The sequence below is a fragment of the Helicoverpa zea genome, chromosome 1 (assembly GCF_022581195.2).
Source record: "Helicoverpa zea isolate HzStark_Cry1AcR chromosome 1, ilHelZeax1.1, whole genome shotgun sequence".
NCBI lineage: Eukaryota > Metazoa > Arthropoda > Insecta > Lepidoptera > Noctuidae > Helicoverpa > Helicoverpa zea.
This window is the reverse complement of record NC_061452.1, coordinates 791,145-816,679: the sequence shown is the minus strand read 5'-3', so window position 1 is coordinate 816,679 and position 25,535 is coordinate 791,145. Positions and strand designations below refer to the sequence as shown.

The window sequence follows — 25,535 nt, the reverse complement described above, 5'->3', positions numbered from 1 at the left end:
TATTCTTACTGTTATGTTCGCCTGTATTCTACTTTATTTTTAAAAGAAAAAACAACGCAGCGCACTTTTCATGTCTTTGCAATTACATGAAACAAGGAAAACCCATCACAGTTTATATTTAAACTGTACAATATTAATTCTCAAGTACATAACAACAAAACACCCAAGAAAACGACAGCCATATGTAATGTGACAACTCGTGCGCAGTTTTCCGTGACATCAATACCTATTCTATGGCTCAAAGGCTCAAACATTAATATAATATACTTAGGTATGTGAAGTCCATGTGCTGAATACGGGAGACAAGGTCACTCCTTAGTGGAACACAATGGTATGACAAACAGACCGACTGGCTTGTCGGAACTAACATGGTCGTGTTTGAAATATTTGATGGACCAATGACCTGGGCGGTCGATATTGTAGATCTTTGTTGTAAAGAGATTTATTGTGTTGGTTTTCCTTCTAATATTTATGGTGATTACTGATAAAGGTTTATTAGCGAATGAAAGAAAGCTGAAACGTACAGTAAAAGAAAATTTTAACATTGTAGGCTAGTGTCCTTATTCTGACAATCTATAATGTTGTGTTTTGTAAAAGACGAATTACCTACTTATACAATTTCAGACAAGCATCAAGCTGATATTTTATAACTTAACAAAAAAAGCAAACACTATTTTTACATAATAAATTGAAAACATATTATGACGTGGAGGCTTAATCAAACATTCAAATTTTCGAAGGTAACAAAATGTTCCAATATACATATTTCCCAACCAGTACAGAATTTCCAGATTCCAAGAAGTATATAAAACAGTTGAGCGTCACAGTAGATCAGTATGCAAAGTAGGTCTGTATGTTTGGTCAGCTGTGTACTCCGATACTCCGAAACGAAAACAAGTGAACGAGGGAAAATTATTACCCAATGTATTGAACGTTATGAAATGGATCAGTTACTGTATATCGTATGAAACTTAGATCCAGCCAGGAGAATGGTTGTCTTTTTCAAATAAGTTCATTTGATCCCTACGTGCTGCCGGGGCTGCGGGTTGTTGCCGGGGCTGCGGGTTGTTCGAAAGAGATACCGCGGCCCTGGTACATAAAAGGCCCACGACGGAACACGACGGTTTTTAATCAGTAAGAGTCTGACACTCCCTCACCGCTGCTAACCCACAGCGGGAGGGGTCATTTGATGATTTTTGACGTCGGGAAAAAAAAATCCCTACGTGCAACTAGCTTTACCTACAGTAAAATTAGTATAATAAGACACTAACATTTAACTTTGTTGGTGTCTATCAATTTTGTAAAACGTTATACGATGCACTTTTAATAAAAAGTAATATAATACAAGTTATTCATATGTTGTCAATAATAATAAATTAGGAATTAATTCAAAGGTTAACAATGTAACATCGACTGCATAGTGGACTGACATTAACCTTTATGTCAGGAAGTCGTACAAGATGTATCTTTTACATACATGTTTCAAGACATCCATATTAATAGCTATTATAATTTAAATTGTGAGATATAAGGTAACAGAGGTGCATTCACACATTGGATACTTTTGAGTGTAAATTAAGTTAATTAATCATTAGTCATATAAGAAAATAATATCATTGGTAGTTAAAAATCCTCAATTTTTTAAAAAAATATTTTATTGTTTGCGTACATATTCCGAGAGGTCTGCCTCTGAAAACTTTTCATTTCCTTGTATTCAATAAAGCACATTGGTTCCCACACGATTCTTCACAACGTCCGGCTATTGTCAATATGTTTGTAATTGAATTAGAGTTCAACAACAATATGTGAACAGAATTTTGGAGGTAGGTACGAGCATCCCTCCAGAAACGACATAAATAAATATGTAATTATAAAAATAATTAAAACCTGGATCGGTAAAACTAAATAATGATAAAATCCATTTCCAACGGATAAATTACTGAACAATTTTTTCTATTCCACGAATTCTATTTCCAGACAAACTTTCCATGCATCGTAACGCATACTAAAAATCACCACAATCAAAAAACCGTTATAAACATACTCTTACAGAAGTATCACGGGCCTAATCTGAGTTCGCCGTCAGCTAACTAACAGTTAACAATTAACTATTTAACGCGAGCAACTGTGCCGCTAAGAGTACCCGCAAACTGGAGACTTTTAGTCGGCCGACAGTTTGTTTGGGCTCATAAGTCAGTATGAAGACGAATGGCAGTACGCACATTAGATCAGGATCAGGTGATTAGACGGTATCAGAACGACTGAAAACTTTGACTCGAATCAAAATTTTCTTTAAATTGGCCGACAGTTGGCCTAATAGTTGGTAAATACTCAACTATTAGGCCAACTGTCGGCCGACTGTTAGTCTCCAGTATGCGGGTTTCTAATTGTAACTAACATACGGACGTAACTGTAGTTGTCCAATCTAAGGCAATCGACAACAGATTGGTTTTCAATTACGGCACATCAAATCGCATAACGTGATTATTGTAAATGGTTGTATCTGATGAAGTGTAGTACTATATTAATTACTCGTTTCAATTTGTGGTTTATTGTACCTATATAGAGCACGTTTTAGGCATGAACGTGGACGGAAACAGTGGCAGAAGACGACCAAAGAAACAATGAATGGATTGTGTGAAAGTCGATATGTTTAGATATAGAATGTTATTTGTGAAATGATGGCAGATAGAAGAGTATCTAAGGAGAGGACATGCTTCGCCGACTCCAAAAATAATATGGGACATAAAAGTGATGAAAAAGATGCTGAATATTTCAGTTGTTGTTGAAAAATACTTTAAAATGACCCAAGTAAGTAGGTACAAGGAAAGTGAGAGGAAGTGGACCGCTTAACTAAACCACCAAATATACTAATACAATATACAATTATAATCAATATTAATTGCCCGTCTTTAAAGTTAATCGCCAGCTACTAGATTCTATAGCTACCACAACATACTGAGATAAAGTTTCACCTTATGACGTTTACATTTTTTATTTACAACCATTTTTATCAAATTAAGGTGACTAGAACATCGCACTCGATCCTTAACAGCTTACGATATAAATAAATAATAAAAACATCGATTTTATGGCCCTAACCAAATAAAGTGTGTACTTAGCACTGAAGTGTGAATGGGGTTACATGATAGGAATTTTAATTCATAGCCCAGTCCCTTAGCGTGTTGGTATTCATAGTGGGGGATTTAACCGTAAACCCAGCGTTTACGATTACCGTGTTTACGTTATAAATTATACGGTTTTGTTGAGATTTTTGTGATGTAACGGTGTGTGGCGACATTCTTAAATGTAGAATGCAGTTTATTTTATTATAAGGGCTTTATGGTCTGAGGTTGTTTGTCCACGAAGACTTTATGGTACGGATACAAGCATCCAAGTTTACGAGTATGTTACAAGAATCTTCCGGATAATAGCCATAGGTGACTTCAAGTGTCTTGATACTCTCTTTAGAGATTATTTATCAGGTTGTTGTTAAACATTATTGATTTTATAAACATAGACTTATTACGATACTGCGTAGTAATCTGACATGATTAAACATAATGTTTCAATCTCAGATCATAACATAAACGATCACAAAACGTATACAGAGTTATACCTCTCAAGCCTTAAAATGATGTCTACATGTTGTAAGCTGAATATCAAACAAGTCGAGTGTCAGGCTAATATTGACTAGTTACTAATTAACATAGTTTCTATAAGTAAGTGTGAGGTAAACGAGCACGTTACGTAATTACAGCTCATCTCGTATATAAATAAGCTATGAAATCATAGCTGCGCGAGCGCACGCCATGTCACACAAAAACATTGGAATCTTGTCATAACTATGAAGATATTATTTACTAATAATATTGTACATAGTTTGCTTATCTATCACGTTTTGACTGTTAAAGTACTGCACACATTTTAATGGGTCATGAAAACATGTTCTGAAAGAAAAAACAAAAGACTATTAGGGTCCCTAAGTACCTACCTCTGCTATTTCAATAGCCTACTGTTATAATTATAGATTGCAAATGCAAGTTTTTATATTGTTTTGATGGTGGGGTGAGATAATATGGACTATCTTTATATTTGTCCTTCTAACATGGCTGAATTAAAACTGTTGTTATGTTGGGGTCGGCTTCCAGTCTTTCAGGAGTTACACTTTAAACTGCCTTGCACAGCCCAGTGACCCGGGCAATACGGTTCACCTTGGAATGGGCTGTCATGGTAGTCAGTCAGAAAATAACTAACCTTCAAAGCCCATTTACCTGGGTAACATGATATCCCTTCGTAAGTCTGTTTGTCAGTCAGTCAAAACTTTTGTAACGTATGTATCTACTATAGTTTGTGTTGTAATATAGTTTGCATGTTCTATTCTTTCGAAACAGTGATTATTATGTGATGCAGAGCGTTAGTTGTGATTGACACCCGATTGTTGCTAATTGTTGCTGAACTATCATGTTTACAGGTTTATTGCTATGACCTGAAACTGTTTATATGTTGCAGTTTGTTGTCCTACTTGTTTTGGTACATAATTTGTTGTAATTAGCCAAAATCGTTAATTTTCATTTCTGGCATATTAAACGCAGCGCCAGTGGATTAGCTTACAACAGCTACAAAATTCAGCTAAAGTAAAGATTAATATTATTCAAGTCCACTATTGTCACGCATTACAAAATGAGTAAAATTCCAAGCAGTAACTTCTACAGTATTAGCATAACCTACAATATTATTAAGCGCACGTACTTAGGTGAGTTTTCATAAGTATTTGTAAATACATAGTTGTTAACATAGTTGTTGTTACATAGCCCTTCATTTACATTACAATTCTACACGTTATGTGAGCGTTGTTGTCGAATACTGAAACGAAATTCTATTTAAAGTGGCGCTTAGACTGTGTGATATCAATGCCACTGTATTTTCCTACTAAAATTATGAAAAGTTTTGAATACCACTTATGTACTTCAGAATCTAAATTATAAAAGAATTTGATGACTACATCTAAAGATTCTTGACGAAGTTTAGAACTTTTATTTTGCCTACGTCAAGGAAAGATACGGAAGGGTACTAAGGAAAATATAGACCGGTTAACTTTATAAGGAATTTAAGCGAGCCAGAACTGCAACGCTCAAATATAATACGAATGGCATAAAGTTTTTTGCAGTCACATATTTTTAACAATTTACCTGCTAAGTAATTTCTTGGAATCAATCTCAACTTATAAACTGTCAATCATAATGTAATGCAATTATGAAAAAAGATACCTGAGCGCTTTTTTAGTTTCTGCCACGCGCCACTAAGTTACATATAAAATTAGCTAGAAGTAGTAGCGCCGGCATCATGCTTAATATATGTAGAAATTATGCTAATGAGTAGGCATTTGATTTTAACAGCATTTTTATAACTTAACCCACAGAGCAACATACGACTCCAATATTTCTTAACTCGATATTTTAAATTTATTTTTAACTGTTCTCACATAAATTATAGTAAAAATATTACTTTTAAATGGTTTTATGTGTTGTATTTATTGGTATTGCATAGTTGACGTTTTGTAATTAGTCAAGAGTGACCAACGGCACTATGAAATACGATCGCTAGAAAAAAACTAAGCTAACAAATGTTTTGGTTACAAGAAGTTGACAATTATTAATGTCTGCATTTGTTTTGATCACATTTATCAACAGTGGATTAAGGACATTTCGTTGTATTATTTTTTTCTTTTATTTGACTTGGCTAAATAAGCACGTAAGCACGTGCTTAAATTCTAAAAAGAGTCCATAAAATCTTTTATTTTAATATCGAATATCTGTGTAGATAATCCAGTTTTTTCGACAAAATAGACCCTGACCTTAGCATGAATTAAATACATTAACAGACAGATTTATAATTTTAAGATTCATCAACATAATGTCACGATTATCAACATAATCATAGGTTACCAAAAATATCGATTAAAATAATATAATCAACTGCAACTAGCTTTGAGATAGTTTGTCTACATAAAAATAATAACCAAAACAGAAAATTTTATTCAAATATTTACATAATATTTACATTAATTTTAAAAATTAAAAATAAACTAACTATTTATCAACTGCAACCGAATTAACGTACAAATGGGTTTCTGAAAATAAATGATGGGTACACCTACATTGCATGCATATGCGTTGATGGGACAATGCATGCGTGACGTCACATGGCAAGGACGTCGGGTTCCTGCAAGTGTAATTTGATTTACTTGCTGTCAACAGCTGGTACAAGTAAATATAAAGTAAACGATAGACTTGTCATCGTGTGAATAAATTAACAAGGCAATTATGTTGGGGCGCTAATGAGAGGATTAAGTACGTAGCGATGCGTTTTTTTGTGATCGCTAATTAGTTTTTATTAACGTGTAATTGATTGACAGAACATACAGTTAGGATGATTAGTTTATGATAGGGTTTATGATAGGGTTTATGATAGGGATATTAAGTATATAAGATGTCTTATTTTATCGACACAAAAGTGCAGCTTGTTAAACGACTGCATTAAAGATTAAATTATATGTTTTTTTTTTAAGAGTTTTTATTCGACACTTGTACCATAGTACATTGGACATTGTAAACAAGACGTAAAACGATGAATAAAGTATGTTGTCTTATTTAAAAAACAAAACTATTGTTTATCGGGAAAACCTGTCGATGAAATATTGTTTTCATTGATTCATACTCCAAAGTATTTATAAGGGCAGGCTTATTATAATCAAAACAAATAATTTATTCCTAATGTTTATTTATGTGTTGTGATCAAAGCCATATTAAGCAATACAATTACATCCAGTAGATCATTAATTATTATTTTTTTTTATTGATGAAAATTCCGGAGTTCTACCGAGGTGAAAATTCATATTTAGGTATACATACAATAAATAAACACAAAGTGAAAACGTAATAGAAAAGAAAATACTAAAATCCGCAATAAACTGAAAGTGTTGATGTTAAGATTAGCACACATTAGCCACGCTTTCGTTATGCAGATGCGGTGCGCCTGCGCATTCTATGATATTTATTGTAAATAATTGCGCGGAAGTGCGCCTCTGTTCCTCGAGAGCCGTGGAGCGCATCCGACTGTGGGATTATATTAGTTTGAACATCTGATAAGATGAACTGAGCTGTTATGTACCACTCATGTATATGCGGCTTTATACTCTCACTGATTTTAATTTTATATGTTCTTTGATTAACTATTAATTTTTTAAAGTGCAAGATGTAACAATTTACTTTGAAATCCATTAATTTAACAATTTAAAAAAATATACTACTTTTCTTAACAAAATTATCACTGACCTTATAAACTCCGAGAGACAACAACCGTATCTTAATGTAACACACGTCAGTTCGCGAGCACGACTACCACAACAATACAACGCGTACAGGTGCTTGATGCGCGCGCGCCGACCCACGTGCCCGCTAATGCGCAGACGACGCGGCGCGCATCCTCCCACTACGCGTCTGACGTCATAAACGTACCTTGCAGTTATTGTAAACTAGTTTACTGCAATACTATGTAGGTACTGCTTATCGGATAAAAATTGCTTGGATAGTGGAAAAGTTGCAGCTCGATTTTGTCTGTCATAAATGTTAGGAAAAGAATAAGTAATTAAATGAAAGTATTTTCTCTGTGTTGCTATTTACTACGAAGCTGTTATAAAAGGGAGATAAATACGTATTAAGATTATTTCATTTAATTTTGTTGTTAACCCAGTTTATTGTTATTTGCTAGAGTATTTTTTTAGATTTTAGGTGAATGTTTTTTTCATGAAATAATTATTTCAGCATTATCCAAGAATTTTGTACTTCGTACGTAACTTCATATCTAAACCAATTTTAAATATTGTTTATTTAAGGGAATTACTAACTTTATGTAGGTAGGCTATGTTGAACCACTTGCGACACAGCTCATATGTTTTATACATATGAGCTGTGACCATTTCTGTGACATGACAACGGTATTATTGCGAAGTGTCAACGGAAACCAATAAATAAATCTACTGATAATGTAGGAAATATGTAGTCAATCTATTTATTTATATTAATTAGTAAGCAAAATGAAGTTAATTAAGGTAAGTTATATTCTCTGCATGGCACAAGAACTGGTTAAATAAATTCAAATGTGAATTTATCTTTTCCTGTCGAACTAGTTTAGAAAAGTAGCGAAAAGAGATTTACAAAGTATAATAATGCGACAAAAATGTAGATACTATTAATTCCATCTATTAATGAGTTTAAATATCTTTAATATTGCTTTGTTTTAATAATAAAATATTCTTTTTAATGTGGCTATAAACATTTTTAAGGAATTTAGAAATCGCGTGGGCGGCGGCTAGATTTAACAACTTCTTTCCAGAGTTTGTTCAGTTTTTGTCTAGATCTAGAAAAATGTCCCACATACCTATAACATTGCATTGCAAATGTGGAAAAAGATGATCTGCAAATATATCCATCTGGGGCGAGAAGTAAATCCCATCAGATATGGTGATGTATCGTAAACTCCCGTATTATCCAGTCTATTCTTTTATTCGACTCCCATTATCTAGGCTATTCTTCGATTCGTAATAAGTAGACACTTAACTATTATTTAGAATATATTTGGCACGTCTATCAAGCATGAACCGTTTATAAAGAACGGCCTCCCAGTAGACTCGCATCTGCGTGTATTCGGCATACTAACTAGAGGTCAGGAATTTGCGTGTTACCGACAACAATAGTGCTAAATGCATGTATCAATAATTGTACTTCTATTTATTTGTATGTGTAGGTGCAAGGTACAGTCAGGAGCAAAAAGAATCATCGATTAAGACAACTTCTAATTTTGAGCCATGAACGTCATGTTTGGCGTTTAAAGACCGTAAAATAGTTCATATGAAAAAAATGGAGTTACTGATAAAAATATCAGTATATTCGATAGAAATATCAGTTTGTATATTATAGAAATATTGCACCGATTTGAAAAAATCTTCCAATGATAGGTAAGTAGCTCATTCATCGAGGAAAATTATGGCTATATGCTACTTTTACCCAACTGCGTAAAGAGAAGTACCCGTGGGACATGGTTTTGGTATATTTTTTGTCTTATTTATTATGTTAATCAATTTTATTTTTAATAGAATATAATGCGGACTCATTAACAGGACAAAAGATTTATATTTTTCCAAAGTATTGTATTTTTACACATGACTATACTTGGTGAGTAAATCCGTTTAAGTGGGTTATGTTATGGGTGATTGTTTCGAATAATCTGATGGTAAATTGTCCATAGAATTTTGATGTGCATGCAACATACTTGACACGGCATCGCAGTGTTTTGTCGGATTCCAACGTAGATTCGGTTCTGTGCATGGATTAAAATACCTTCGAATATGGAGTTACTGATTTACGAAGGCATACCATGGGTTTTCATGGGTCATTAACCAGTGTTACAACGTATTGTGACTACTTCCAAAACCCTTTGATTAATTTACTCTTTAAGGAAATGTCTCGAAAACTTTCATAGTTTTTTAAAGTAATCGAATCCTAAAATATACAAGGTGTTGATTTGCATTTGTGCCATAGTTCAGGAGGAGGACATACAATACGTAAATAATCGATTGGAATTACAGTAGATGGGAAATAAGTAATATGCACTGCTTTTTTTGTCATTGTAATGTCGTGGTATTTCCGAAGTAATCCAATTTTATGAATGAAATTTATGAGTGATCGTTGCGTATGCTTTGTGTTTGCGTTTGTGTGAGGGTGCAGCACGGTTTTAAGGCCAGTAACATACGCGCCAAGATTAAATAAGGCTAGATGACATTTACGGAATTCCGAAAAAAAAAATAAAGAAAAACTGAACTGACTGAAATAATTTTTTTATTGATTTGGGTCGAGAATCATTAGCATAATTACCTCCTTGAATATGGCACGGATGCAAATCAACAGCTTGTATTTACGTGATTATTTAACCAAATGGCGTTACAATTTATTTTCATTTTCCACTGTAATACCGACTCGTTTTAAATTGAAGCCAGAACCGATATATATTTTACTGTTTATATTATTACTAAGAATAATAATTGTATTTTTATAATTAGGTATGTGAACTGCTAAATAGACACTATTAATGAATCATCGTGTGTAGCTATGCATGCAATAACATTTCAACATTAAATAAAAATATATTATGCTAATAAATATGTTTAGCAATGCTAATGCTAGATAATTTTAGTTTTGTTACATTTATAAGCTAGACTGGCTAAGAGATATTTCGCGTAGGTCAAGAGGTGGTCCGAGTTGCTACGAATAAAATTAAATCTTGCAATATCTAACAGTAAAGTGAAGATATTACTTAACATTTAAATTAAGTGTATAATCTAAACTAATATTTAAAACAGATTTTTATTCTGTCTCAGAGTTCCGAAACGAATGAACCGTTTTGAAAAATTCTCTCAATTTTCCCCAGATGGTGCACACATGTATATTTTAATACAAGTTTGGGAAATAGTTTCCAAGGGACGACAATGAAACCGCGGAAGACAGAAAAACCTAGTAAAATATCAAATTAATGGTAGGTAGGAGGAAGGACATGAGCAAAATCCCAAACATCAAAATAAAGTCATAAATTACCAGTGACAGGTAACACAAACTGACTAACAATAGTCTTGGCCTATCCTACAACGTCACGACGCAGAAACAGGAGCAAAGCGTGAGTCGTATTAGTCACTCGGATCATGTTCGACATGTCACCGCGAGCGCACGCGCATACGAAACGACCTAGCTTGAGTTATTCCTACATTTACATACAATTTCTGGCGGATTTGCCACTATCGTGCTGATCGATGGTAATGAGATCGTAGATCAATAAACTTTGGATAGCGATACGTGGATGAGTCAGGATAGTCGATTGCCAATTCAGTATGTAGCTTAAATATTGTAACTACAAGTTTCTTGCCTATTGGAACCGATGAATCGACAGCTAATTCCTTCGAATAATGGACCACATTTTATTATATTTACGAGGTTTTAATAGTCTAATTATGTAGACACAATTTTCACTCTTTTTCTGTAATGAGCAGGTAAATGTGGCTACCAGGTCTTTTCCTAAGCATATTTTCACACAGACAGAATTCAACCGCAATTGATTAAAACTCTAGATAAAACTGTAACCTAATAAAGCCGAATCTAGACAAAAACCGTAACATAATACAATGCAACACCTACTGGCAGACATTACATAATTATTACAAGTATATAGAAACACCCACGTCTAGCTGTTCAAATTACGGAAGGTAACAAGGCCGGGTACCAACAGCTCGGCTTACGAACACTAGGAAACGTACTCGTGGGAACTTATTGCGACGACAATGTACCGCCAAACCGCGATACACAATACTACAAACCAAAAATAGGTTAATTTTCATAACCGTTTCATGTATTATAAAGGAAATTGTTCTGTAATGCGTTCAATAAGATGAAGATGAGTAGGTCAGAATCACAAAGGTAAACGGTCGTGAAATTGTGAGCGGTTTTAAAGATGAGTGAGTAAAGGTGTGAGGTCATTATCGCAGTCTATGGAGAAAATGGACAATAGATTTTTATAAGGCCATTTCTACCTTATATACTAGCTGTTTGCCGCGGTTCCTTCTATGTCCCGAGAAAAGTGCTGCCCGCAGTCGGATAATGCCAATTTCTTTCGACTCCAGCTAGACTATCTGTGTTATCAAGTTTGAAATAACACGCTACAGAAATGGTTACTCTGTGGCGAGTGTTTTTGAACTTCATCAAATTTAAGGTACTGAATAATTAAAACACCGACTGTATCGACCAGCGAAGACACTAAGTAACGTTATCAAGCATCAAGAATATTTTCAATCTTCATTAAATCCCACATGATCGATAGATTGTTTCACCTTGTTCTGAAAACCAGTTAATAAATACATCAAAACAATCATTAACATAGCTGCGATTGTAAACAAAGTATATGACATATTGTCTTACAGTACGAACAGTGAGCTCTTAAAATCAATGTCAATTAGTATGGACATATGAACCTTGTGTTAACAATTTTGTATTTTTCCTGTTGCTTGGGAATATTGTGATTGAATTGTAGAAGATATGTTTCGTATATTATAAAGAAGTAAAAACATTTAGTTTGTAAAGGCTCCAAAACTACTAAACCGATTTCTTTAAAGGTTGGAAAGATAAGTACAATCTTTCCGAGAAAAATTGGCTATATTTTATCCCGGAACAGTCAGTAGTTCCCATGGGACGCGGGTGGAACCGCGGTCAATCTGCTAGTTCTTTATAAGGTAACTCAATACTCAATTCTTTATAAGCATTCCATATGTTATAACAGGTGGTACATTTAGATTAGCGACGATATGGACCCTATAATGCACAGCTTAAAGAAGTAGGGAATTGGCTTCTGTTCGCGGGTTTAGCCATGAACACTGCTATCAATTGGATTAAAATCGAGTAGGTAGACGGGCATAGTTATTTTCGCATTAGTATACATAGATAGAGTTTGTATAATGTCATCAAAACTTTTGGATTCTCAGCATGTAGGTACTGCAGTTTATGATGTGTAAACAAATCATGGATTTTATTTTACAATAGGGAATGGATTTATACACAAACATTTACATTTGTTCATTATGAAGATGGTTTATTGATGAAATGAAAAGTTATTTTCATGAGTCGTACGCATAGGTATTTTATAGAAGGTTGCGCTTGTTTGAAACCATTCAATTCCTTTCCTTTTTTTCAATAATTTCTAAATATTCTTTTGTTAATTGTTATTTTCAGTTTACGGTTACAGATAGTATTTCTGTAATTATCGATAAATAAAATTCGTTGAGATTCCATTAGATTGGTAAAAATTATTTATATTACTATAGAGGTACTTCTTTAATTTCTGAGAAACCAAGTTTTGGTTATTATGCCCTTCAATTCAAGTTGACGAATTGCAACATTAAAAACTCGTCTACAACTTTTGAGAAGCGCATTCATCATCATCAATTAATAGTAAAAGACAGACGCTAACTTGTTGGTCACGATTGTAGAATTAACTTCATAAATAAGATCAGTTATCTATACAAACGGATGAAATATTAAAGGCTGGCAATGTTGGGTAACTAGTGACATGAGTACCTAAGGTATTATTGTGATGTTCTGTTTCAACTGATCGTGGTACTACAATTAGCTATCTGTGAAGCTGGGTTGCGACTTGCGAGATTGAGAAATGGTACGTAGGGTTTTTGAGTTGCTAAATTTTCACAGGAAGGTGTAGTGATTAAAATTATATTTTATTACGTTCTTTTTGTTTTCTGCTGTAATATAAATATTACCCATATACCATTCAACTAGGTTACACATGTACCTACTTACGCTACGTTACAGCCTTTTTATCGTCCCACTGCCGGGCACAGGCCTCCTCTCACACGGAGAAGGACTGAGCGTAAATCACCACGCTTGCTCGGTGATTTCAGACTTTGCAGTCCAGGTTTCTTCAAGACACACATGTACTTAAACTAGTTGTACCACATAGGAAGTGGTGAAGGGCGGACGTTTTGGGCGCTGTCTTTTGTAAATTTGACGTTCAAAAAGTGCTGATTTTCAGCCCACTTTGAATAAATGACTTTTGATTTTTTTATTTTTTGAGTACCTATATTCAGTACTTACAGTGTTAGCGGGCAGTACTCTAGCAGGAAGGGCCCGCGCGAGGTCGGGCGAGGCGGAGCGCTCTCGCTCGCGCATCTCCGCGCACAGCCCCGCCCGTGCCGCGCGCGCCGACGCTTCCAAACACCCGCTCGATTTGCTCCTGTGAGTATGGAGGGACATATCTTAATGAGGTACGAGAACAATAATGGTTGTAACTAACTATGAAGCCCTGATGTTGAAAACAAAAACAAAACTTTTTCTGAATTCCAAGAAATATTTTAAATTCTAAACTAGGTATTACAGACACCTGAGGAATTGTTCGAAAGAGTTATCGCGGCCCTGGTACATAAAAAGCCTACGAAGGAACACGATGGACTTTTGGATGGAGTTAGTAAAAGTCTGACACTCCCTCACCGCTGCTAACCTACAGTGAGAGGGGTCATTTGATGATTTTTGCCGTCGCAAAAAAGCCCTAATGTTAAAAACAAAACCAACTTTTTCTGACTCCGAAGAAATATTTCTTATTCTAAACCATATCAGTTAACTTTACTACCGCTACGCTACGGTTGTTGATCATTGGGATTTTTTTTTTGTCTAATCAAAAAATTACCTAATGTAAATATACTGTAAACTAATTGCTTCAAAAAACACCGTCCACACAAGAGAAATAAGTACATACCTGACGGGCCTATCAATAGGTCCGAGCATGGACAGCGGTTGTTCTGCAGCAGGTGCAGGAGGCAGGTACATGACGTGACCGCCCCACGACAGGTATGATGTACCGGCCCGCCACGTGCCTAGCTCCTCCTGAACACAATACATACGACATTCTTACACATGTAAACCAATGTTCTCCAGCTACCATGAAAATATAAAACTCATAGAGAATAAAATGACCAGCAGAGATGTCATCAATCAATCTAGACCAAGTTTTTGGCCCTGAACTCTTTGTTATAGTTTAATAGTAACTGATTGTTAAATGTTTACTTAGGCCCAGGATTATTGTCACCCATATCCGTCATGTTTTCCTCAAAACAAATTTTTGCTATAAAATTATATTAACATTAGTTTTAATAAAAACTGATGTTAATATGTTCGATGTCAGTCCTTTATAATAGGGAGCACTAACTTCATTTACTTCTATGGTAGACGACATTTAAACAACACTATGTTTTACACAAAGAGTTGGAAAAGTTTTTGCCTGTATCCAGAAGTACTGTTACTAACTACGAAATTAAATAAATATTAGCTACCATAATACACGAGTTGTCACTTCCTCGGGTAATTGAAGACAGAGGAACAATAGCAATAACAATATTTAACTATCCATTTAAAACAAGAAAAATAACAAATAATATAAATTAGCATCCAATCACAATTAACCAAGTAATTCTATTCCATAGTAAGCAATAGTTTAGCATAGAATCGAGGATTGTCCTTTGGTAAATTTTTATAGTGTATACGGGGATAATCGTTGGTTTTGTGCTACCATTTTATTAAAGTGGTCTCAAAAGGGCTTCAGCTTCTTCCCAACATCTTGGACTCTATCCTAGTCCTGTGAGAGTTCAAGAAGACATATCAAATATAATAAATAGGTAGTTGTGTGATAAGATTTACAATTAACTGTCTGTTGTAGATTGCGATGTACAAAATTCTGTATATAAAAGTATAGTAGTCTTACTGTGTAAAAACAAGTACATTAGGAAATAAATACATAAACGTAGTGCCTAACAGAGTACACAAATGATTATATATGGGAGAACATACGTGTAATACATAAGAAAGTACATAAATAAGAGAGTACGTTAGGCCTGTCTTGTACGCACCAGAATACTTTGCATGTATCGATAAGTTATTTCTTTCCTGATGAGAAAGTATGAGCAGGTAGTTGCAAGACAGCCAATGTATATGATTTCTAGTATTTTATGCACTGATCCAATCAGGTAGTTTCTTCAAACTTGACATTATCCTCACCTTTTCCGAAGCTGGCAAAGACTCCTCTTTAATAGCATCTTCTTCGGATCCCTCCGCCCTCGCCGGCTGTTGGAACAGTAGGGGATTGCTCAAGGAGTTGGGAGCTGACTTCGTCAGGAACCAGTTCTGCTCCGGCTCTTCCAACATCGGCTCATGTTCCAAATCGAACCTTCTAGAACCCAGAGCCGCCCCTAACGCTCCAGACACCGACTTCCGAAGTTTTTGGAGACTGTTGAAGCCTTGCTGCAACTGCTTACCCTGGAAGCAGTCATAGAAGCACGACATGGCTTTAAACTACGGGAAGAGTGTTGCCAACTGTTGTACTGTGAGCTGATGAGGAATAAAGGTCATCATTCCAAGGACTGGTTTTGCAGAGAAGGTTTAAGTTACAGGTAGGAGAAACGGAAATGTCGGGAATTCGAAATAATAAATAAAAGGTGAATTAATAGATTTTTTATTTTAATCAAAGTCAAAAGGGACTGTAATCGTTTGTCTGATATAAAAAACATTATTTCAAGGACGTCTGAAGATGAACATACTAAAGATAATAATAGGTACATACAAAGCTACATGCACAGTCCAAGAAAAGCAGCATACAATAAGAATACCACAGAAGAACCTCTTACTCTTCCAATTTACTTGTCCAACCATCTTGCTAAAAAGTGAGATCCATAAATGATATGATAACCCTTCACCGTCAACTGGCCACCACCACACAAAGGTTTAGCTTGTGAGTACCTTTACTCCTCGTCAGCGGCCGCGGGAAGTTAGGTGGGCCATTAGTGTGTTAGTCACCACGCAAATCTAAAATCACTACAACATTATACCACAAAAATTGAAAACCGATTTGGGGATTCAGATGTAGACGTACCAAGGTCCCTTATAGATCTTAGGAGTTTAAACCCAGTCAAAAATTTTTAATATGCGTTTTTTCCAGCTGTTTGTAGCAGTCAGCTTAAAGTCAACCCTGTTAACCCGAGTAGAGTAAGTCCTTGGTAAGACTGGTTGCCAGACTTTCTTGTGCGCATGCAAAATACATCTACAGATGGTCCGCAAGTAGTTTTACAAAGAGAATCGTGTCCTTAGCAACACAGTATAGTTAAACAAAAGTTCTGATTATGGGTATATGAAAGAGTCTTCGGCACGTCAAATCCGTAATCCCCAAACATCCACCCTGCCTAACATCCCGCGGTTCTTGCCCCCCACTCACCCGGTCCTGGTCCCTGGGCAGGGACAGGCTGAAGGGCTGGTGCCCGGGGCTGTAGGTGGCGAGCCCCGAGCCCAGAAGTGCAGGGGCTCCACCAGCGCCATCCGAGCTGCTGTCGCCCAGGTCTTGCTGAGGGGTCCAGGCGGCTGGGCCTGAGTCTTGTGTGTGTACCTAAGGGATATGGAAAAAGACTTTGGTTAAGTGGTCAGGTCATGGGTATTCGGAACTCAGGACTTCGACGATGTAATTTTTTGTATAAGTTTAATAAATATTGTATGTTTCATACATAATTATTATATTAATTTGCATTGTATACCTTTCTCAGAAATAGAGAGAAAACTATTATAAATTGTCCATAATTTTATTTTCTATTAAAAAGAGTGTCCATAGAGTTTCTTGCCTCTTCTTCCCTTTGTTACCGTGCAAGTAGTTGATGTTTTGAAAAAGCTTTTTATGCCTATTTGAAATAAAAAAAATTACTTCGACTTTGAAGGAAGTTTTGAAAATTAAAAAATAATCATATGGATTTTAGGAACATCTTGTCTTGTGCCTATTCATAGCTCGAACAATGTTCCCGATGACGTAGGTATCTAAGCGTTTTATGTGCTGTTATTAAATGTTGTAAGCCTACCACCGATTTTGCGGATACAGGTACTCACATGGTGTGTTGGAGGCGAGTCTAGCCTGTGATCGGAGTGCATGTGGTCGCCCGATATACCCGAGTCTCCCGACTTGTCGGCCGACTGGTCCGACCGGGGCGATGACTCCGCCGATATGTCTCCTGTCATCTTCGTCTCTACTGCTAGTGGTTGCGTCTCTGCTACATAAAAACAAGTATAGATTTGATCATGAAAATAAGAAATGAAAAGCAAAGTAAGAATCAGAATGTACATACATATATTTAATCTCTTAATAAGGTTGGAAAGTCAACAACAATGACCTAAATCGCCGAAAGATTAAATCTAACCTGCCTTCTGAAGTCCTGCCTTTTGCAGAAACAGAATCATCATCAACCAATCTTTTAGTTCCTAAGGCAGATGTTTTCCATGTTTCATCTCCAGATAGGCCTCGACACCCGGTCGGCTCCCGGTAGTACCCGAGTGCCTCCCTAATTGCAACTGCAGGGAAGGGTGTTTTCGAAGGCACGTTCAGTTTTGTATTACCTGCAGCGAGATGATCATCCAGGCAAGCCAACTGTCTCCACGCAGCAGCCGGCGAGAAGCGCGGCACACAGCGCTGCTTCTTGGGCAGCGTGGGCCGCAGCCGCAGGGCTATGCCCAGCGAACTGTCCGACTCCACCGACCCGCCTGATGATAACGCTGACTCGGATGATACTGGGGGAGAGATCAACCAAAAAGATTTTAAAATCAGAAATGTAGGGAGAGAGGCAGTGTTCTATGTGTAACTGTGTACATAAACCGTTAAATAAATAAACAGGATGAATTATTGATGAGGCCCTTGCTTAGTTTGGAGCACCCAGCTCTAATCTAGTGCCTAGGAAGGAACCCCTGTATGGATAGCCATCATCCTCAAGCCACATGTTAATAATTTAACAAATAGCAGTTGACTTACAATTCTTAGTCTTGCTCTCCTCCTTCAGCTTCTCATTGAACTTATCAAACTCCGACTCGTCCTCCTGATAGTTGAGCAGTTTCTGTTCAATCAGGTGGAAGTTGGAGATCTCCTCGATGATGGGGCTGCCGAGCCCGGGGAAGTCCTTCAGGTGATCGTTCGTGTCTGTCTGTTTACTCTCTATCATGCCGAAGTAGAACTGTTTCGATGGAGCTGCCTGCTTTTGTCTGGAAGCATGGACATATGATTTAACACAAATAATTGAGTAGGTAAGAATTTATGATAATTCAAAAGTTTGTTATTACAAAAGGCTCGTGTTAAAAGTACAGATTTTGCTGAAACTTACTTTTCTTGCGATGATTGGTTTGATTTGAGCAGTGATTCCAACTTCCTAGTGGGTGAGTGTTCAGGAGTGGACTCCTTCCCAGACGCCTGCCCTCTGTCCGGCATCGGTCGGCTGTTCTCCTTACTGCTCGCCTTATACTTATTGTCCAATTTCTTAGCACTAACAACGTTACTTGTCTGTCTAGCTTTGTCCTCGTTCGTCCGACTGAAGGGCCGTCTACTGACAACCTTCGCTTCAGTTTTGGTGGCAACACTTGGACTAGACTTTTTCACTTTACTCGGTATTTTCGTTGGGCTCCTCAAATCGTTCTTCTCTTGACTAGTTTTGGTTTCACTATCATTAACTTTACTGCCTAATTGATTTCTAATTCTACTCGTAGCCTTCTTAAGTTCTGCTTGAAATTCATCTTTTTCTTCATTATTTTTTGCCAATAGTGAAGGAAGAGATTTTCTCAACGGCTTGTTGGTCTCCGCCAGGGGGGTGGGCTTGCCCCCCCTCAGCTGTTCCGCGATGGCCTTCATCCTGCCCTCGTGCGCTGCTCGGGAGGACTCGCTCTCCCTCTCGCTGGCGATTAATGTTTCATCGAATGTCCTCTCTCTCCTGAGCGCGGGCAGTTCGTTGTCATCTTTCTTGAACCTCTCGGAGTACCTGAAATTCCTGTTTAGTAGTGGAGTCTTCCACGCTTCACTGTGTTCGTTCTTGGATGTCTTCGCTCGACAGCCGCTCATCCTGTCTATCCTCGTCTTCCTGTAGTCTTGTTTCGTTTGTATGAGTCGTTCCTCCCTCTTGAGAGAGGCGGTGCTCTGCACCATGTCCTTGTTGTCAGGGTATTTTAAGTGTTGCTCCTTGTCCTTGCAAGGCGATCTGTATCGTCTCTCGAACGCCGCGTTGTCGGTCATGTCGAGTGACTTGTATTCGTGATATGAGTTTCTGAACTGCAAGTTTTCCTGGCCGTTCAGTTTTTTGGTTTCGTTTCTCGTTTTGAACAGTCTTAGTTTCCTCTGGGGTTCAAGTCTCGCGTTCCCTTCGCTGGAATCTGGCGATGAACCCTCGAAGTTCTGTAAGAAGACATTACATAAGTTATAAACTAATATTACATTACCACGTAGATGATTTTTATTAAATTGATATTTTAAGTCGTACGTCATTGGTGGGTGGTGGGGGTGCTCTGTATTTTTTTCGAAAGTGTTTGTTTCCATTTCTCGTTTTCTGTTCTTCTTCTATCCTCAGGTCTGGTTCAGACCCGAATCGCTTGTTCATACTGCTCCCTGAAATCATTAACACAAAACGTTATTTCTTTCTTCCTTATATTAGCTTGTTTTGTAATTTATATAGGTTGTTTCTTTCTCCTATTTCTTCTTCTGTACATATATTTCTTTATTATCAGGTAACTTACCATCATGTCGTAGCTCCAAGTTGGTGTGTGACCGATGCAGGGGATCTCTCTCTCTGGTGCGTATGTCAGCGTTCTCCCCCGAGGTCCCCGCCGACCGCGACCGGTACACGTTCGCGTGCTGAAAATTACATTAATTCATAATTAGATAGTACAATATTCATATTATAAATAAAAACTTTGAGAAACAGAGTATTTGCATTGAATTGCTTATTCTGGTACAATCTCTGGATTGTAATATAGATTGTGTTATTCTTAAAGTATTTGTAAATACAACGTTTTGGTTGACGAAACAACGTGTTGGTGACGAAAGCCGAAGAAACCTTCGTTATATCAAGATAAGGGTAGGCAGAAGTATTAATTTTGTCAAGTTATTGCCAAAATCGGGGCCCTCTCAATCCAGAAGATAATATATTTTCGTTTTATTTTCGTTTTATTTTCGTTTCACTCAATATATTTCAATTTTAAAGACACAATATCTTACCACATGTCCATGCGGCACATTATCGTGTATGGTGTTGGGTCGCCGGCCGCTGATGGTGCCGCCCGAGTGCAGGATCGCGCCATTGTCCGTACTGCGCAGTCGCGGCGACTCGCATAGCGTTGGTAGCACCTGTTGTATACAAACAATTAGTTAGTAGTTAAGTTTTGATAAATCTTCTGATTTTGCCTTTCCAAGCTAAGGGATTTTCAGTAAAATCCATCACGTTAATAATGGCGTTCAAGGCCGAATTAGGCCACTGAGGCTGTACTCTGATAAGGAGATCAGGCAGCTGGCTGATCTCCTTATCAGTAGCAGGACATACTATAGTGTACAAGCGTTCGCACAGACACAAGTGCACTCACTATTCCTTCACTCTCATAGCCCGATGGGACGGTAATCCGACACGACCGGAGATCTGAAGGACTAGGACCATCACGTTAATGTAGGTGTCATCGTTGGAACTGGCAGTATTTTCGCCATGAGGATTATATCGCGCGAAAAATTTACTAGTGTAGAAGCCTTTCTCAGTATTAGAAATTAATGCACTATCTCATAACCGCCTATATAAACAATGTCTAAGTACAGTCTTACAATCATAACTAATCGAAACTATTTATTCCATTAACACCAACAGTAAATAACTAGAGATGACCATAATAACTATAATTTTATTTTATTACTGTCTGTGAAAGTTAAATTAATAAAACCTCTGACAGGAGATAGTGGGTCCGTTAATATATTGTTATTATACAATTAATAGCGATTAGCTTATTGTAAATAACAGTAGTCGCGTGACTATGGGTTTTGAATACTTGTCTGTAATCCTCCAATTAACCTCACACGAGGATGTTTGGGTATTTTAATTGGGAGGCTTTGTCCCGTTTATTTATTTGTTATAAAACTGTTTACAGTTAGAAGATTAAAATCTGTAAGATAGGTATTTTTAATTGAATAGGTCGCTTTGTTAAACACTCGTTTGCTCTGAATATGAATAGCTAAAAACACAATTAATGAAAAAGTCAGTATGTTTTTGACTTACAAAGCCAGGATTTTCTCAAATACTTCTTTTGATATACCTTAATCAAAGTAAGCCTACTATAACCCAGCAATCCCAGCAACCATCCCAGTGCTGCGTAGCTCTGACATAATATACAATACACAGCTCATGTTTCTGTTACTCTTACTCCCTTGTAACTTACCTTTGTGCTTTTGCTACTGCCTTAGTATTATAGACTCGGCACTTAAAAACAACTAACTAAAATCAGGTACAAACCTTAGGCGCAAGTCGCGGCGGGTCGTGAGGCAGCGTGTGCGCCCGACGCCCGCGCTGCGGCGGCGGCGCGTGGCTGCCCGCCTGGCCCATGCCAAGCTAAGCTGCACCGCTTATACACGCATCTGTAACAATATGGGGAGTAAACTTAGTAATATGACATTTATTATGCAAAGAAAGGCTGAAATAAAGTCGAAATGAGGTCAGTGGGTCGTCTTAGGGGCGGAGTTTGACACTAATTGGACCTGGTTGTTCAACAAAAAAACAACTCCGCCCCTAAGATGACCCACTGACCGAACTTTCTTAAGAGATTTTTATGCATCGATGTAAATAAGATTTACAGGCAGAATTCGATCAAACACAAATCTCCTGACGAATTGAGCCCCGGAGGAGGTTTTTGGGAAAATGGGTAAAAAAGTTACAATAGTTGTAGACAAATCATAACTCTGTGACGCCGCAAATGTAGGTAATCAATACCCACCTATACAAAATGGTTTTGCAATAAGATGTAACATTATCAGAAACTCATGAAAATCTTATCAATGCAACATGAAATAATAAGTACCTAATTAGCATATTTTCTCTATACCTTCCATTGCCATTAAGTCATTGTTTGATGCACAGACGTACGTCGTAAACGCAGCATTTATGGACCAGCCAATTATTGTTTCACACATTTTACTACGATATTAAACTTTAGTAGCGAAAGTTATTACATAATACGTAATACTAAAAAAAAAAACCACTATATATAACGTAAGGAATTGTGTTCCTTATTGGAAAACTTTACACTATCGATAACAAATGCAATTATTTTAGCTGTTGACCTACATGTCATATTTCCCGCTACAACTTATTGTTTGAAAACAGAATGTTCCTAAGCAAAGGTAAACGCCATTCAGCCTTCTCAAAGGAGGTCTTATTTTATTGAGCTACGGTAGTATAATCATACAGCCAGCCTATTATTTAACGTTAATATTATTTTTAATCGCCACTAAATTATCGAAAAAGTTAATGGCATCATTCCAGTCAAACTTACAATATTCAAAAAACGAATCCTTTGACGGGGCAATTAGCCCGTGCTTGACTTTCTCTAATTATTGACATCGAGCTTGATTGTAGTTTATTATGTTCCAAATTATAATAATGGCTCCTGTACACGAAGGTTTTTTTGTAAACAACGGACGTGATTGACTGTTTCTTTTTAAATTTGATAGATTACTTATATCCAATATTTACCGTAAAGATTTTAATTGCTTAGCTTGCTGGGTTTCCAACGTCCAATTTGTCTATTCCTCGACTACTGAGGAGTAATTCGTATGTATTACGGCTAGTAGTGGGCACAGGTCTCTGTTTAACAAGGTCCCGGGGCTCTCATATCTTAGGGTCAGCCGGGACAGGCCTCGGAGCGCCGTGTGCGGCCCGCACCGACAATTTAGGTAATTTATGATAACCAGTACAGCTTAGATTTATGGCAATGGAAAGCTGTCGAGCCTTCTAATGAGAGATTTTAAAATAACTGCGTTTCTCTTTCGTGTAAGTGTGGGCAGTCCTGGGTTATCGATAGATCTATTGAGTATGAACGTGGAGATTAGATTCTTGTGTTCGGTATGTTGATGGAAAGATAGTGGTACCTATATAAATGTTGCATACTATAAGTACATTAATTTAATTAATTAGTAAGTGTTTTCGGTTGGTACTAATAATATACAATTATATGGGAAAAACAAGATAATTGTCGTGTACATCTTCTTAAGACTAACAGCCGGAAAAGTCGAGAGATCAGAAACGGACATGGGAAATAAGCCTCAAGGTGAAAATTGACATGACATCTATGGTCATAGGATGTCCCGTGGATGCATCGTCATTCATTTATTCATGTATGAATAGAAATAAGTTGTTAACAAGTCTAATGTAGGGTTGACACACATTTTTGAAGATTACCGTGCCAAGTACACTACAATACAGCCCTTAGGTGCCGTTCCAAAATGAACCAAAAACTTTTGCATGGGCTTTCATTCCGCTTCATACATAAATATGTAACTTAACATTAAATCTTAAACCCGCATTTAATTGCATATAAATACCACTAGTTCACGCTCAAGATCGAAGGGTCTTACAATATCGAAGTCAAGGTGCACACAACACTACAAACTCCTAGCTATTCTACCTCACACGATTCCCACGCTAAGCCATACTCATCGAACTAATGAATTCAAGCCTTTGATTTTAGCGGTGTAAACTAAACGATATAACTGTATAATAAACAAACAATTAACAAGCCGCTATGAATATGTAACAAAGTAATCAGGATCGTGACACAGATAGCTGAGGTAAATAACGCAAATAGACGCATATCTGGGTTTAGAAGAAAAACGTGCTAGACATAAATAAGTGCTATTGACCATGCCTGCGGTTTTGATACTGATAAAACCATTATTTAACCACCTAGGAAGGGTAACATAATTATTTGATCGTACTTAATTAGGTACTGAAAACAGACACTTTATTCATAACTGAAATTAGTAAATAGTCCTATTCTTCTCTGTAAGACCCAATCATTATAATCAATCAAATTTTGTGACATTGTTCAGACTATAAAGTATCTAAGAGTCTTCCGAAGGATTGGTACCTGTCTTAGTGGTACCCACTCTAGAGAAGCTTACTGTAGGGTACTTTTCATCTGGGCGCAATAAGAAAAAAAAACCGCGGCAAACACTTCATCATCATCATTACACAAATGATCACATAAGGAATTCGAATCGAATATTTTGACTTGATATGACTCTGGCATTGGCGTCTGTTAACTGATTTCAAAGCCTACAACAATGACTAAATGAACTCCACCTGTAGCCAACCCTGTCATTGAAGGCAAAAGTGCGGTGAGTCGTCAGTTTTCTCGCGGATGCGCCCACTTTCTTTATGATAATCCGCGCGTGCGCACCTGAGACAAACACTATGCTGATAGGTGAATCATATGGGTTCAAGGGTTAATATAGTTTTGACCATTAAGTTTTGTATGGGTTTTGTGATGATCGATGTTACTCTCTCTTTATGGGTTTTGTTAGTGTAGGGCTGCCTTCAGATTTCACAATAATTGTCAACTTAAAATAATTCTTATTATTTCGTGCCAGTTTTTTTAGCAGAAAGTACCATTAACTCGGCATTTTTTCGTTGCTACGTCACTATTTTTCAGAGCAATATTGCTTACTTGCATTTTTTGTACCGTTCTCAACGTTATTTAATTTTGTGCACTATATTTCCAGTGCACTAAGCTTCACGCGAGATCCCGGCGCATCTCTTCCTAGAATCTGCGGAATTCTTCCCGCGAGATCACGCCAACACACACGCTCCTGTAATAACCAGCCTACTTGGACACCGCAAATTATTTAGCCATAGACTGCTTAGAAACATCCGTTTATTACACGATTAGTACATAGTAAATGATCCCCTAGCTCTGACATAGACTAGGCGTATGTAATCATTGGTTGCGCATACATTAATGCCTATTTTTGTAATCTTTGATTAGTTTTCTAACAGGTTTGACAGCTCAGTAGATTGACAAGTGTAGTAGTCTGTAATTTGGAGTGATTGGTAATTAAAT

The 25,535-nt window shown here is 36.9% G+C and overlaps 1 protein-coding gene across 1 annotated transcript in view; it reads right to left on the bottom strand.

Moving 5' to 3' along the window:
- Positions 1–25,535, bottom strand: part of LOC124645982 — a 171,928-nt gene that overhangs the window by 18,026 nt on the left and 128,367 nt on the right. Inside the window, exons 4-15 of the mRNA XM_047185985.1 lie at positions 21,935–22,056; positions 20,662–20,790; positions 20,181–20,298; positions 19,928–20,052; positions 18,785–19,842; positions 18,439–18,665; positions 18,030–18,200; positions 17,526–17,683; positions 16,870–17,037; positions 15,660–15,917; positions 14,365–14,492; positions 13,707–13,845 (exon numbers count right to left, since the gene is read on the bottom strand). Of these exons, the coding sequence (XP_047041941.1) occupies positions 13,707–13,845; positions 14,365–14,492; positions 15,660–15,917; positions 16,870–17,037; positions 17,526–17,683; positions 18,030–18,200; positions 18,439–18,665; positions 18,785–19,842; positions 19,928–20,052; positions 20,181–20,298; positions 20,662–20,790; positions 21,935–22,024 (2,769 nt within the window). The 5' untranslated portion in view covers positions 22,025–22,056. The remainder of the gene's footprint in view (positions 1–13,706; positions 13,846–14,364; positions 14,493–15,659; positions 15,918–16,869; positions 17,038–17,525; positions 17,684–18,029; positions 18,201–18,438; positions 18,666–18,784; positions 19,843–19,927; positions 20,053–20,180; positions 20,299–20,661; positions 20,791–21,934; positions 22,057–25,535) is intronic.